The 15,783-nt window shown below is 42.9% G+C and overlaps 1 protein-coding gene across 2 annotated transcripts; it reads right to left on the bottom strand.

Moving 5' to 3' along the window:
- Positions 1-9,550: 9,550 nt before the first annotated feature.
- On the bottom strand, positions 9,551-15,576 carry zic4 (zic family member 4). 2 transcript variants are annotated; one of them, XM_037280259.1, is made up of 3 exons: positions 14,737-15,576; positions 14,041-14,610; positions 9,551-10,028 (listed from the first exon to the last, which is right to left on the bottom strand). In XM_037280259.1, exons 1-3 carry the CDS (start codon positions 15,170-15,172, stop codon positions 9,568-9,570), a joined length of 1,467 nt encoding a protein of 488 aa, XP_037136154.1. In that variant the 5' UTR covers positions 15,173-15,576; the 3' UTR covers positions 9,551-9,567. The 2 variants fall into 2 exon arrangements, with proteins under 2 accessions (XP_037136154.1, XP_037136153.1); XM_037280258.1 differs by having other exon boundaries at positions 14,041-15,576.
- Positions 15,577-15,783: the final 207 nt, after the last annotated feature.

Genomic DNA, 15,783 nt, shown 5'->3' with positions numbered 1-15,783 from the left:
AAAAAGCCTCAATGGTCACCGAAATAGCTTGAAACTGATATGAGCCAAATTTTCAAATGCACACTGACAAGCATGCCAAGCAAAATATTTTTGGGATGGATGAGGCAAAACTGAAGCTTTTGGACCAGCTGCATCAGCTGGAGGTTTACATATGCAAAAAAAAATGTAGAACTACAAAAAAAAACCATCTAAGAATGAAACGCTGGGCTTTGTTCATCATTGTTCTTAGTCACCTTTTGGAAGGAGTCTCAACACGCCAGAAAAAATCACACGTCCCTCTCACCTTCGCCAGGCTTCAGACAGGATGTTCTCAGACAAGCCAGTGTCATCGGCACCTTGAAACACAGCCACAAAAAAAATAAGTAATGTCTGCGTTTGCTAGACCAATTAGAATACAGACAACCCCAAAAATGTTCATTCAAGCTTTTTTGTTCACCAGCACCTTTAATCAGATTTACAAGAGAAAAAGTTTACTCGCACGCGTCCCAGAGACTCAAAAGGACGCGTGACGGCGACGCGCGTCCCCTCACAAAAGACACAGTTGTCATTGGCGGACAAAAAAAAGATTGTCTTCTATGGGGTGGGGACACAAAGGCAAAGGTCAAGTCCCCTTTCGCTTCAAGTGTCCTGCTTTTCTATTCACCTCAACGTGACAACTTGCTGCAGCTCCTTGTTCTTGGGGGGGGCTTAAACCCTGAATGTGCCCCCCCCAGCCTTTAAACCCTGAAAGTGCCCCCCCATCTCCCCCACACTCACTCCTTCCTCCTTCCTGCCCAGACAAACCTCCACAATAACGACAAAGAAAGTAAAGCATTTGTATGATTAGCGCAGTCGGTTGATTATTTGTTAGGGAGAATAAGTTGCGTTAATTGCGCGGCAGGTATAACGAGGGGGTCTGATCCCCCCCAGCCCCCCACCCCCTGCTCGCTATTGACTCCTGGCAGCTTTAATGAGTGGCAGGTAGGCACTGCTTCCTGCTCGCCGGCACACTCAAATGGGCCTCTCGCCGCTTGCAGCCGCCGACTCTGGCTGTGTGCAGGAAACAATTGATTTGGGGCATCAACTTAATGACGCGGGCCAGGAATTAGACAAGACCCGGACCAGAGGTTGTTTTTTTTTTCCCCCTTGGCACGCACACACATTTAAAACCTCAGTCTGCTGCAGGTTTGTGTGTAAAATCTCTCAAGTATTTATATTTAATATATATATATTTTTTTAATATGAGACGATTGAAAGACTTTTTTTCAGTGCGTTTCCTCCGCCGTCAAAAGTAGACCCTTGGGTGTCGGACATGATTCTGATCATGTTTGTGATTATGCGTGTGTTGCGGGGGGCATGATTAAGATGCAGTGACCCTTCCACCGGGGGACGTCCATATGCTTTGGCCGTCAAAGTGACACTTGCTGTCTGCTCAAATGCTCCCCCCTACTCCCCTTTCACATCGCCTTCCTTCTATTAGCTAGCTTTTGTTTCAACGTGATAGACACGCCGTGAAGCTCAGCGCCCCGCTGCTGATTATGCTGCGCCATTTACATCGGACTGAGAGCAGGCAGGAACGTGAATAGGAAATATGAAGATGACAACCTTGACACGCTTTGTCAGATAAACACACACGAACCTAAACTAACCCGAACCCAATTTTTGTTTTTGGGGTTAGGGTTAAACTACTATAACTATAAATACACATGCACACACACACACACACACACACACACACACACACACACACACACACACACACACACACAGTATATATATATATATATATATATACGTATATATATTTCAATAATAGCCCAGCTCCATTGGGTTTCCTCTGGCATAAGAGACTTAAAAAAAATTTTTTTGCATGCATGCATGCATGCATTCATGCGACATTATGGATGGCCCCCATTTGCAATCCACGGCGGGCCCACCTCCGAGCAGGTGATCGGCGTGTGGTAACGGGCAGCCAGCGGTGTCCTGACACCACTATAATAATAGTTAATAGAGCGTATTAAAAGAAGCCGTCACGCGCGTCTTCATTAGGCCGCCACGGCCTTCCATTTCATTTGCGTGCCAATTTATGGCCAATATTGAGGGGGAGAAAAGCGCATGTTCATCGTGTGTAATGTTTTTTTCCTGCGGGAGGTAACGAAATGACCCCGAAAGTCGATGCATACATGTAAAGTGTTTTTCTTGGTCTTCCAATGTGACGTGTGAAATAGTGCACATAAAGCAGTGATTCATATCCCATAATGCTCAGGGCTTATGTTGATATATGGTGATACGCTGTCTCTTTTTATCGAGTGCACTTATGCCTTTATGGCTTTGGCTTCATCCCTCGGACTCTTCTTCTCCTCCTTGACAATCTTTTTCGTCTTTCTTTTTTTTCTTTTCTTTCTTCTCTGTAGGACGCTTCATTAGCTTGCACGTCAACCACTTGCAGGTCACTCAATGTGGACAGAAGGATTCCAACTGTGGCCAGAGAGGAGCCTCTGTCAAAAGTTGGTGTCAAGACATTATTTTTCCCCTTCTCATTTCCACTTAAAGTGCTATGCTATAAAAAAAGGGGGGGTGGGGGGGTCAATGAAGCACTGATTCTGTTAAGTGCCTTCAGGAGACAGTAATAATTCATGTTTTAAAAAGTCAAGTTTTGCATGTTCTAAAAAGTTACTAAATTCCATTTCAAAGAATCAAGTGTGCAGCATACTCAGGCCAAATAGTTTATAGGTGAAGGAATATAAGATTTCAAAAGTTTAATTTCGTGTAGCATGCATCAGTTTTTTTTTTTAAATAAAAGCAAATATCTACCGTATTTTTCGGACTATAACTCGCATTTTTCTTCATAGTTTGGGTGGGGGGGGCGACTTATACTGAGGAGCGACTTATATGTGAATTTTTTCACAGAAGGTTTGAAAAACTATTATGGCTTTTACGCACGCCCGGTCCTACTCTACGGAGCTCTCTTTCACCTCCGTGGATGGAAGTCGGGGGCCGGCGCTCGGCCGGGTGGCTGTCCGGGGACGGTGGATGGGGCTCGGACATGGCTTTTACGCACGCCCGGTCCTATTCTATGGAGCTCTCTTCCACCTCCGTGGCTGGAAGTGCCACCTCTGGGGATGGAAGTCCACGCCGCCACACGCCTGGAAGTCCACGCCGGTGCTTGGGGCCGTGTGGCGGTGAACTATTTATGTTATAGTTATTTGATATATTTTATTTCGTGTCGCAACTTGTATATGTTTTTATCGTTACAGTTCAGTAGTTGTTGGCTCGTTGAACTCTTTTGTTAAATAAAGAGCCGTTTACCAAACCCACGTCTTTCCTTGTACTTTGTTAACGCTACAATATAGTTATATACTAGATCTGTGGAATAACGGCGAGGCTGACGTCAGGGCGCACGCGCGGCGTTGTTGACAAAGGACGAGGAATTTGATCGATGGATTTAATAATTTGGAGTGACACAGATGGTTTGATAATATTATTGCTTATATAATAGTTATTTAATATATAAATTATATATCGTTATACGGGCCTGTGGAATATTTTGAAGTGCAAGCGCCGTCAGCTGCGCGCACCCGGCCGGCATTGTTGACATAAAGGACGATCGATGGATTTAATGATTTGGAGTGACAGAGATGGTTTGATAATATTATTGCTTATATAATAGTTATTTGATATATAATTTATATATCGTTATATGGGCCTGTGGAATATTTTGAAGTGCAACCGCCGTCAGCGGCGCGCACCCGGCCGGCATTGTTGACATAAAGGACGATCGATGGATTTAATGAATAGGAGTGACACAGATGGTTTTATAAACGTGTTATTTATGTAATAGTTATTTGAATAACTCTGAATGTTACGTCAAGCCCGTTCTCAGCTCTTCGTTTGTGTTTATGTCACGTTAGCATACCGTATCGTTTAGCCTGTTGTTGCTCGTTCATGTCTGTTATTGGTGTTGGATTTTGTCGAATAAATTTCCCCCAAAATGCGATTTATACTCCGGAGCGACTTATATATGTTTTTTTTTCACGTTATTGTGCATTTTATGGCTAATGCGACCTATATTCCGGAGCGACTTTCAGTCCGAAAAATACGGTAATTCATATCTATTCTTCAAACTGCACAAGTTACAACAAAACATCAAATTCTGCTTGGGCTACAAGTAAATTAAAGCAAAAATAATCAAATCAATAGGCTACAGTAAGTATAATTGGAAAGCATTTCTAAACCATTGTAATTCTCTCACTTATTCTCAGTCTAATTAGGTATTGTTTTAGGGGGGGTGCTAAGTGAATGCAATCAATAATGTCACTGCGAGCTGCATGTGCTGTTCCAACTTACAGAATGTTCCAACCGTTCAGAACCGTACAGTCTTTCTCGCTTGGCAGCATGCATGGGAATCCTCAAGCCCTACTTCTCCACTTTGGTGTGGTGTCGTGTTGCACACAAGCAGTCCACTGATTGGATAGCCGCTTCCCCCTTTCTACGTGCATGAAGTCCAGTTAATCTTGCTATAAAAGGCTCCCATAAATCTTTATGGCCAAGGCTGCTGCTTACCGATATCATGGCGAGCATGCCATCCTGCCAAGCCCTTTGGAAATATACCAGCACACGTGCCTTTACTGTATATTTATATTATATTTTATTTTTACTAAATAAATAAATACAAATTATATATGTTTTAACGCTTTAGTGCTGCAGCACAAGCACTTTGGTGCGTGCTTTTCCTTTCCTTTCCTTGCATTGCACCTGTCTTCTCCTTTCTTCTCTTCATCCTGATAATTACTGACCTGCTCGAGGTGCTGATGGAGGAGCCTCGGTGGTGATGGTGGGGGTGAGGGTGGAGGGAGGGAATGGAGGGGGTGGGGCTTTTTTTTAACTCCTTGCCTGCTAATCCCCCCCATTAGATAGGGCTTTTGTTCAATAATGCCGGACAGTTTCCGGAAGTGGGATTAGTGCCTCTATTATTTTGCAAAAGAAATGATAGTTCACACCCAAATGAGCCTCAGGATCTATTGAAGGACGGACACTTCATTAGGTACACCTGCACACAGTAGCGGTTTTTGACACGGGTGACATTTTATTTATGTCATGTGTGGGGGGCCACAAAAATACGTGGTGGGTTTAATCAGATTCCTAGCCATCAACGGTGATTCCTAGCCAACCAAATACTCTTTCACAGTGTGGCTCACTTGTAGAGCGATAGCCTTCAACTTTGAAGGTGGTGGGTTCAATCGTCAAGCCTGGTGATCATGTCCAAGCGTCCTTGGCAAGACACTGAGGTTTATTTTTCTCTCGGCAGCATCAATTTACTTTTTCTGTATTTTTCTAGTTGGAAACCCTAGCCCTAGTTGCAAACCCTAGCCCTAGAAGGAAACGAGTTTCCAACTTGGCTTTCAAACTGGGGCCAAGGTTAGGGTTAGGGTCTTCAACGTGGCTTTCAAACTGAAGCCAGGGTTTCCAACTTGGCTTTCAAACTGGGGCCAGGGTTACGGTTTCCAAGTAGGCTTTCAAAATGAGGTCAGGGTTTTCAACCAGGCTGTTTACTTTTTCTGTATCGTCTTGGGGTGTTTTCACCAAGTGTAGCAAATTTGAACAGGTTCCCCCCTCCCCAAGCAAAGTTACAAGGGGGACACTAATTCTAACAGCAGCCCTATTAGAATTCAACTTTTTTTTTGTCACATGCCCAAAACAAAAACAAAAAAAATTAACTACAAAATTGTTTTCTATTATTTGTCATATCACTGTGTGGGGAATTGGCAATTTAGCGTCCCCTTCAGCTGCAGGCGGGGCAGACCAGCCTGAGGGAGTGAGGACTTAACTAACAAGTCAGTGAACGATTGGCCTAGGCAGCGTTATGGTAGCCAATCAAAGCCAATGTTTTAACATGTGTAGATTCGTCAATAGTCACACGCAACACAAACAGAAGAGGCACAAATGGTGAGTAAGGAGCAAGTGGATGAAAAATTTGCATTTTCAAGGTGGTGATACTAACATTATTTTAAATCCATTGAGATTATTATTATTTATTAAATTATTTCATTTATTATTATCTTTGCATTACTGACATTTAGCACGTAAAGGCATTTATATTCAAATTTATAATTCATGGATGGATGTTTTGTAAAAAAGTTAAATTGTGGCATATCAAGCTCAATTGCAATAGCAATTAGAGCGGCTCTTCTAAAATTTTGGCGCATATACTGTTCTAAAAAAACGTCTATGCAAAATAGAATGTGTTTTATTTGGGGGGGGGGTTACAAGGGGGGGGGGGGGCGCTCAGGGATAATCTCACCCAGGGAGTAATTCAGTGTAGAACCGCCACTGCCTGCACACCAGATTAGCATTTATTATTGAGGCTGTGATTTGGAATCATTTCGCAAGGCAGATGTTTAAACAGTCTATTTTAGAAACCGTCTAAAAATAAATTAAAAATATCAACTGTTTTTTAAATCCCCCATAGATAGCTAATAATACACAATAAAATTTGCTGCATCATATTTTGTCATAAATCCATTACGACCCTTTGGGGGACCTGTAATACAGAAGAATAAAAAGGCCCCTTGAAAGGGAAAAAGGTCCCCTACACCTGCTGTTTATATTATAAGCGTAAAGGCAGCTGCAAAGAGCGCCTGACTCAAAATAATGACAACAAATACATTTACACACACCTTCCATATAGGTGTCGTTTTAACGAGTTTAACTGTAGTTCTGAACATTTTAGTAGCATTTAGGGTTAGTTTATAAAATTTGTTCGGGCGTCACATACATGTCGTTTATACGAACGTCATTCCAACTGCGACGTGAGTGCTTAACCATGGACTCCTTTGACTTACGAACCACGTCGTAAGAACGCGTCGGAGATCGCGGTGGTGCATTCAAGGCCATCATTCTTCCGCACATTTAGAATTAAGAGACGTTTTCAAAGGGGGCAAAGATTGCCGTGTCTAATTGACAAGGCGTGTTCTCAACTCCCCACTCGTCACTGCGGGCGCGCGCGCGTGCACGTGTGTTTTAACTCAGTGCACCAAGTTGACAAGTGGAACTAAAAGGGTTTTTGGTTAAATAATAGAGAGGAGCCAGCACAAAAGCCTTTTTCCCCTCCTCAGCCTCTCATATGAAGTCGCACTTCAAAGGAGACTTTCAATTGAGATCCAACTATCTCATAGTGTGTGTGGGAAGAAAAGCATCGTCCGTGTTGTTTGCTCGCTCCACAAAGCGCGCATAGTTACGCACTTGAAGGCCAAGACGGTGTTTCCACCCACTTCCACAAAGTCCTTTTTCATGCATTTTAAGTCGGCCCAAAAGTTCACTTTGAACACTGAAGCTAAAATATGAGCAGAGGTGCACAGTGTGACGGGGGGAAAGTATTTCTCCTCTTTTCGAGTCCGACATAAAGCATGTAGATTAGCGTTTCCGACCCCATGGGGGAAGCGAATATTACATTCTTTGCAGGCGACGCCTTTGAGTCGGCGGACTTGACACCCCCCTACCCGCTTTCCTCTTAGCCCTAGTCTTATCATTGCACTTTGTCTCGGCCATTGCCAGAGAAATTTTAATGCAGCGTCACAACAAAACAAGGGAGGCAAAAAAAACGAAAAAGGATGGAAAAAAAGTGCTCCTTTTGTGTCTTGATGCACTTTGAAGTTCGAATCAGCGGTTAGTGTTGCTTGGCACGCACCACCGCCACGACAAGTTAACACTTAACACACGCGCGCACATTTGCTGCATCAAATAGATGCGTAAAAATTTTTGTAAAATAAAGAAAGACAGCTCCTGTTTCAAAGCTGAACCGTTGACAAAAACAAAACTTCGACAAGGACAATACAAGTGAAATGAAAGAATTAACTCTGCTAGATGGAAAAATATATCTAAAATGATAATACGCAGAATAAACATGTTTGAGACGTGGGTCTGGTTCTGTCCCCCCACCACCACACCAAAAAATAAAAAATTCTAACTTGAATAGAAAGTTCGGCAAATAAAAAAATTGAGCTACAGAAAATACAGACTTTTCGATGCAAAAATAAACTAGACAAAAATATCTCACCCTGAACTTTTTTTTTAACTATAAAAATGTGTGTGTATATATATATATATATATAAAGTAAAAACTCACTATTTAGACTCCACACTAATTTGAAGCAAGTTGTGGCAAAATAAAGTAAAGTCAAGAGACACTTTTTTTTGGCAATAAATACATTTATGAAAAATTACATTTGAAAAAATAAGACTAAAAAGGTCCCTTTTGCAAAAACGATACAAGCAACCATGAAAAAACACTTTCTGCATTAAAAAAAAAATACGAAAATGTTTTTTATAAATAAGACAACATTCCCCATTCTTAAAAAAAACTTAATTTATAAAAATCAGTGCGAGTCACAAGAGTGGAAAAACAATTCAGCCGAACGACAGAAGAGATTGACAAGAGCACAAGTTTGCAAAAAAATGCACCTGAAGAAGCACTTCGCATGAATTTGTCAAAATCTGTTGAAAATACTCACAAAGTGACAAGGCAGTTCGGTACGTAATTATAGAGTGCTGCTCGAAGCTGGGGGGGACCAAGGCGAAAGAAAAAAAAGGACCCGACTTGGTACAAAAACCACAAAAACGTGTTGAAACGTTTACATTTCCACGCTCAGTATTTCAAAAGCAAAAAAACAACAACCAAAAAGCCTGCATACAAAACTACCAAACAGGGACAACATTTACAAAATGTACAAAATTTACATTTTGGCCTCGAGGAGTTTCGGAAACGTGCACTTTGGCTCTTAGATACAAAACCAGATTGAAAAATAAATAATAAAGGAGAACATTTTATATACAATTACAAATTTAAAAAAAAAAAAAAATCATTGCACAAAAAGCATGCCCGAAAAGTCTACGTCGGGGTGGGCAAACGTTGGTGAGTTTTTTTTTCTTTAATAAAATCGGTTCGTTAAAACGAAAATTGTAAATTATTATCATCATCAAGGTTTGCCCATTTGGTATTCATTAGTAGGCCAAACGAATTACTGTAAATGCAATTGAATCTTGACCTTGAAATCAAGAATTATTATATATACACATTAATATGAATTATAATATTGATTATTAAATGATGAGGATTACTTACATGTAAATTAATGTTTGTTTTATTTCGTTTTTAACAGACAAATGGCCCATGTCATAAAATATATGAAAAATGCTTATTTAAAATTGTATATATTTAAAAATGTTAATTTGGAAAATATTTTGAAATAAAATCCAACATATAGGAAATTACTTTAGCCCCACCCCCCAAAAAATTATATTTAAAAGTGATTATGAAAAAACTAATGTAATTTTTAATGCATGTTAATGTTAAATGAATTGTTTTTTTTTAATATATTTTACTCCCCTCCACTTCATCACGTCCAAAAACATTCCAGATCCAACGTGGCCCAAATTGACAACAGTTTGCCCACCCCTGCACTCTAATGTAGCCTACCACAAAGTCCACAGATGATTTGAACACGACTCGGTCCATAAAATGAAGTCTTTTTTTTTTTATTGTGTGTTAAAAAGGGGGGGAAAGTCGCTTCTGTTTTTTTGGCAGCGAGTCTAGAAGTTGTCCCTCAAGTCCCGGTCCCTGTATGAGGGCTCGTCCTCCTCGGTGGCCGATTCAGGCGTGGAGGGTCCACTGTGGACCCCGCTGGCCCCGGAGCTGTGGCACACGTACCACTCGCTCAGGTTGGCCGGGTGCGAGGAGGGGGCGGAGGCGGTGCCAGGGCCAGGCGCGCCTCCCGGCGGCGGCGCCGGCGGCTCGCGGCCCTGGTCGGAGGAGGGAGACACGAGGGACGTCGTGGACGACTCGTAGCCGGAGCTGGGCGGCGGAGGGGACTTGCAGTGCACCTTCATGTGTTTGCGCAGCGAGCTCGGGTGAGTGTAGGATTTGTCGCAGCCACGCACTTTGCAGTTGTACGGCTTGTCGGACGTGTGCACGTGCGAGTGCTTTTTGCGGTCGCTGCTGTTCGCGAAGCGCCGGTCGCAGCCAGCGAATTCGCACTTGAACGGCTTCTCACCTGCAATCCCACACACGTGCAAAAGACACACACACACACACACACACACACACACACACACACACACACACACACACAAACAAACAAACAAAAAGTGCCATTAACGGGCTTGTTTATACGAGAAGCGTGACGTCATCCTCCATAGTCCGGAGAGCGAAAAAATAAAAATAAAATACTCCAACATTAAAATACAGTAGCATAAAAAACCCAAGAGATGACAAACTTGGCAAATATTTACTCCTAAAAAGTTATGCAGTACTTAATATTTTTGTAAAACCCTGTAGCATAAAAAAACCAAGAGATGACAAACTTGGCAAAGATTTACTCCTAAAATGTTATGCAGTATTTAATATTTTTGTAAAACCCTGTAGCATAAATTGCAGATTAAAATATGCTTGAATATGATTCGAGAAAATGACAATTGAAAAGAAATTAAACTAAATGCAAATCTATTTAAAATTAAATACAACAGAACCGTAACTAATTTAAAAATATCTAAGCGCTACTGTAACATGATGTAGTTCAACCTTAAATTTATTTTTTGTGTACCACTAGAGGGAGCCACACTTGGGGATTGTAATCGTGGGGGGGGGGGGGGGGGTGAACGATGCAACAAAGTTTGTAATATGTTCTTTGCATTTTGGGTTGAAAAGTGCTTCTGTGGCTTTGGAGAAACTAAATGTCCAGTTGTTTGGTGGAACAGTTTAAAGCTTAACATGGACTTTATACAGCCCATGTACCACAGGTTGAACACAACATTCTCTATATGGGGAAAAAATTGAGGGGGGGGTTGCAAAAATATATGAAGACATTAAGCACTATGTTGGGGAGTGGATTTAGATAGTTTTTAATATTTACGCAATATTAGCATCGAAAACAGTACTAAAAAATACCAGACCACCACAGTTTTTGCATGCACAATACTGTTATTTAAAAAAAAACGAATATATGGTGGATGCTTTTCAAACCAAACAAAAATATGAAACAAAAAAATTATACATAAAAATGTCAATATATTTAGATATTAAATGTGTGGAGGTAGCACAGATATTGGAACAGTTAACCAAAACGTCATTAAAAACTAAGATTTGTAAAATAAATTTCAAATATTATATAAACATCTATATTTGCACAATATTTGTCGATTGACACTTGATGTAAGCTATCCCTGAATCACACTGCTGTGTGTGTGTGCGCATGTGTGTGTATTATATACACAGTTCAAGGTTTGTTTGCATTGTGAAGCCCAGCTCGAATACTTCTCTCTTCTTTTCGATACGGTTTTACACATGACGCACACGCACGCACTTACGCACACACGGGACAGTGTGAATAAATTAGGCAGAAATCAACTCCTGCTCCAGCACGAAGGCTTTCTGAGCACATGTAATTGGGCCTGTCTAATTACACTTGCGCTTTTTTGAATATCAATTTGACCTTCAGCTGTTGGGTTGAGAGAGCCAATCAAGGATATTAGTGTAGTACAAGAAAGCATGGAGGAGCAAGCAAGACCCCAGGGGCGGACAACCGCCCCCCCCCCCCCCCCACACACACACACACCACCACTAACACCACCCCCTTCCCCCACTCCAGTCAGCCACCCCCCACCCTCACTACCTCAATCATAACCACACTTTATAGCTTTAAACATGATACACTAAAAATAAAGGAGCATGAGGACCCTCGGGAGTCAAAATTATTTAGCAGATTTGTACTTAGGTACTGTGAGCAAATTATATGAATAATACATAAGCCGTGTGTGTGTGCGTGTGTGCGTGTATGTGTGCGAGTGTGTGTGTGTGCGTGCGTGCGTGCGTGTGTGTGTGTGTGTATGTGTGTAGCCTGTCTAACTCAACACTGAGGCCACACCAAAAGAAAAAAAAACAAGGACAATCCTTTTTAAGTCAGGCAATGTTTGCTACTGCCTATGCTTGTACGATCATATAAACAGGGGTGGTGGTGAACGTTTTCCCACGTTAAGCCATTTCAGTTCCCCCCCCCCCCCCCCAAGTCCTGTGAGGGCCACTTTTATGAAAACAAAAACAAACGTGACGAAGAATGTTTTTATGGGTTCAGTGTTTTCAACTCTTATAACAATTGGTTTTACTCGAGGGTCCAGATTAAAGACAAGGGCAGGGCCCATACGTGGCCCACGAGCCACAGGTTGCACACACACTGCAAGTTGCGAGAGGGCATGTGGGTTGCTACTTTTATTACTATTATTAATTTAGGTTAGATGATATTTTCAGTCACCTATGATTTTAGTATAGCGTATAAATGGTAGTGGAAGACCTTTTCATAAGAAATCCTTTATTGATCCCTGGAACAAAAATTCAAGTGTTACAAGACTTTTAAAGATAAACAATAATAGTAAATATTATAAACCATTAGTTTTGGAAAAGATTGACAGTAATAAAACTCTTGTTTTAATTTTAGTCAGGCATACTTGTCATTTGACTGTTTTAGGTCTGTATTTAGCACTTTGGCAAAAAAGTACTTTAGTAAAAAATAAAAGTGATTGGGGTCAGTGTTGACAAGTTATGCTTGCAATTTAATATCAAGATCATGCGTTTCAAATGTTTTTTTCCCCATCGGAGATCATTCGAATTTTATAGTCCTCCGAGGATTAATTTAATGACAAAATGTGATTGGGGACTTGATGATGAGACCTTTGCACTTTGACCGCTCAAACGCAGACTTGATTCTTGTTTATTATTTTGTTTTTGTGTTGCATTTTATCTGTATTTTATACTGTTTTATATATATGTATGTGCATAACCTGCCATGTGGAGCTGCCAAACTAATTTTCACAGTTAACACTGCGTTAACGTGACAATAAAGGAATTCAATTCAATATTGTAATTTTTTGTTTATTTTTTTATTTTTTAGGCAAGCAACATATTCAGCTGCCAGCATGAGTGATGGAGTATCAACAGCAGGGTTTGTTGTTTTTTTTCCATTGGGAGCCATTTGAGTTTAACCTAGTCCTTTGAGGATTAGTTTTTTGACAAAATATTTAAAATGATGATAAACAAATTAAAGAAAATCTTGTGTGAATTATTGAATGTTGTACAACGGAATGTTTATAAGTATATAGATATATTTTACAGTAGTTTACGATTTTGTTTGCTGTAGCCGGACCTTTAATAACACATGTGCCACATGTTGCACACCAATGGTACGACCCAGTTATATCCGAAGTTTTGTTAGGGATATTTTCAGCTGTGTTCCTTAAATAAGAAATAATGTGTGTATGAGCCCCTTTCCCCCACCAATTGAGTTCTCAGTCCTCGGTCCTCAGAGGCTACATTTTAATATTTTATGGGTTTGGGGTTAAGACTTTATAAGAGTGGTTTCGTCCAAATCAAATGTGCTCGGCCGTCATATGTGGCCCACGTACTACAGGTTGCACACCAACATGTTGATGGGACATTTTAGCCAAAGTTAAGTATTTTTTTCTGTATATATTTGCAGCCATTTAACACTGTAAAAAAGATTGTGAACTCAAAATTTGAACCCCAATTATTAGATATGTTAAAAAAGCTCGCTTTGTAGTGTTGTTAAATATACCTCAGATGTTCATTAATATATATTTTGTATGTAAATTGTTTAGTTTATACCTTTACAAAAAAAGGGGGGGGGGTGCATAAATAGCACACACACACACCACAGGTTGCACACCTGGGATACTCAATAGTAACAGTGTTGATGTCGTTGCAATAAACAGGCAACAAGTGTCTGGACATGACAGCGGCAAACTTAAGGTAGTGTGTGTGTGTGTGTGGGGGGGGGGGGGTATATGGGTGGCACGTGGGGGGGGGGGGGTCACTAATAAGACATGCACGTCTCTTTTGTGCTGTGGTGTAAACAAGCGGTCCAAGCGTCAAACGCATGAGTGAGCTGCCATAATCCTACCCATGCACCCCCCCCCCCCCGAGACACACACCTCCAAACCACAACACTCAAAATGACTTAGTGCCCGAAAAACGCGTAATTCCTAAGAAAAACTCACCTGTGTGCGTCCTTTTGTGGATTTTGAGGTTTTCCGAGCGCGCAAAGACTTTCCCGCAGCCGGGAAAGGGGCACGGGAAGGGCTTCTCGCCCGTGTGGACGCGGATGTGGTTGACCAGCTTGTACTTGGCCTTGAAGGGTTTGCCCTCGCGCGGACACTCTTCCCAGAAGCAGATATGGTTGGCCTGTTCGGGCCCGCCGACGTGCTCCACGGTGACGTGCGTGACCAGCTCGTGCATAGTGCCGTAAGTGCGTGCGCAGCGCTTTTCTCCCGGCTCCAGCCACTTGCAGATCAGCTCCTGCTTGATGGGTTGCCGCATGTAGCGGAAAAATGCGCCGCTTCCGTGAGGAGAGTGCTGGTGCGCGTGCGGGTGGTGGTGCGCGCCCAGATTCAGATTAAGCCCCCCGTAAAATGCATCGGCTCGGGTGCCCGCCGCCAAGTGCTCCGAGCGCACGTACACGTCCCCCGGTAGTCCCAAGCGGAGTTGGCCGCCCGGAGGCTGCTCTTGGTGCAGCCCGGAAAAGAGCGCATGGTTGCCGGCGTCGTGGCCGTAGTGCGCGGGGTAGCTACCTGTTGTCGAGACAAACATTCCGTGGTGAGAAGCGGCGGCGGCAGTGTGCTGCTGCTGCTGCTGCTGCTGGTGGTGGTGGTGATGATGGTCGGCCAGCCCCGGCATGGCGCGGAGGAAGTCCCTACCTGCGGTCAGCGCCTCAGCCGGGTGCGTCATACCCGCGTAGGGCACCGGCGTCGCCCCGAAAGCTCCCGTTTGACTGGAGACCACTTGACTGTGGCCTGCCATGTGATGATTGTGCTGAGGCTGGTGCTGCTGGTGATAATGATGGGCTGGGCTGATTTTGAGGGCCGCCGAGTGCCCCATGTGTTCTGGCCCGAATGGACTCGGCCCCAGGCAGGGTTCCGCAGTCATCTCCCCGGGGTGCGCGTGAGCCATTGAGTGCGGATGGCTGCCGAACCCCGGGAAGCCTGTCACGCTCGGAGGGGCAGGGTGGCGGTGATGATGATGGTGGTGGCGGCGGTGGTGGTGAGCCCCCGCCAAATCAACTAATCTCAGCGCCACATTCCGTTTGGGGAAGGCAGGGTCCATCGCGGGGCTTCTCAGCGCATCGGTGCTCATTCCTCCTTTAATCTTTTTATTATTGTTATTATTATTATTGCACTTGACAGCGGGCAAAACAATAATGATGACAAACGTGTTTTAATCGCAATTCCGAAATACTAAAAAAAACTTTCTAAAGTTGTATGTAGCGGCGGGGCTACATTCGCTGGGCAGCAGGACGCATTTGATAGAGAATAGCGGCTCGCGGTGGGCGCTCGCAGCCCGCGGAGCCAAACAATCGGGCCGCGCTCTAATTGGTCAGAGGCGGCTGATTGACGTCACCGGTGACACATTCCCAACCAGAAGAAAAATGGTGACAAGCGAGCGAGAGGAGGGGCGCGCATGCGCGCTGCCGTCAGGCAACACTCGAGAAGGGAGAAAAAGTTATGCAAAACGTTATTGTATCATTAAAAAAAAAAGGGAAGGGGGGGGAGGGCTAATCCGGATACAAGGCGGCTTCTCTTTTGTGCCCGGAGGTCCCACTACTTTCTTTCACCGGATTAAAAAACAAATCATGGTCAGGGCATATTTGGTCAAATTATGCCGTGTGATATCTTCTTATTAGTATCCTTGTTCTTTATTCGTTTTTCCTTTTTTTTCCTATACTTGCCAACGGGGAAGTCGCCTTT

This window comes from Syngnathus acus, chromosome 20, assembly GCF_901709675.1.
Source record: "Syngnathus acus chromosome 20, fSynAcu1.2, whole genome shotgun sequence".
NCBI classification, from domain to species: domain Eukaryota; kingdom Metazoa; phylum Chordata; class Actinopteri; order Syngnathiformes; family Syngnathidae; genus Syngnathus; species Syngnathus acus.
Note: the sequence above shows the minus strand (reverse complement) of the source record. Positions and strands in the feature narration are given on the sequence as shown.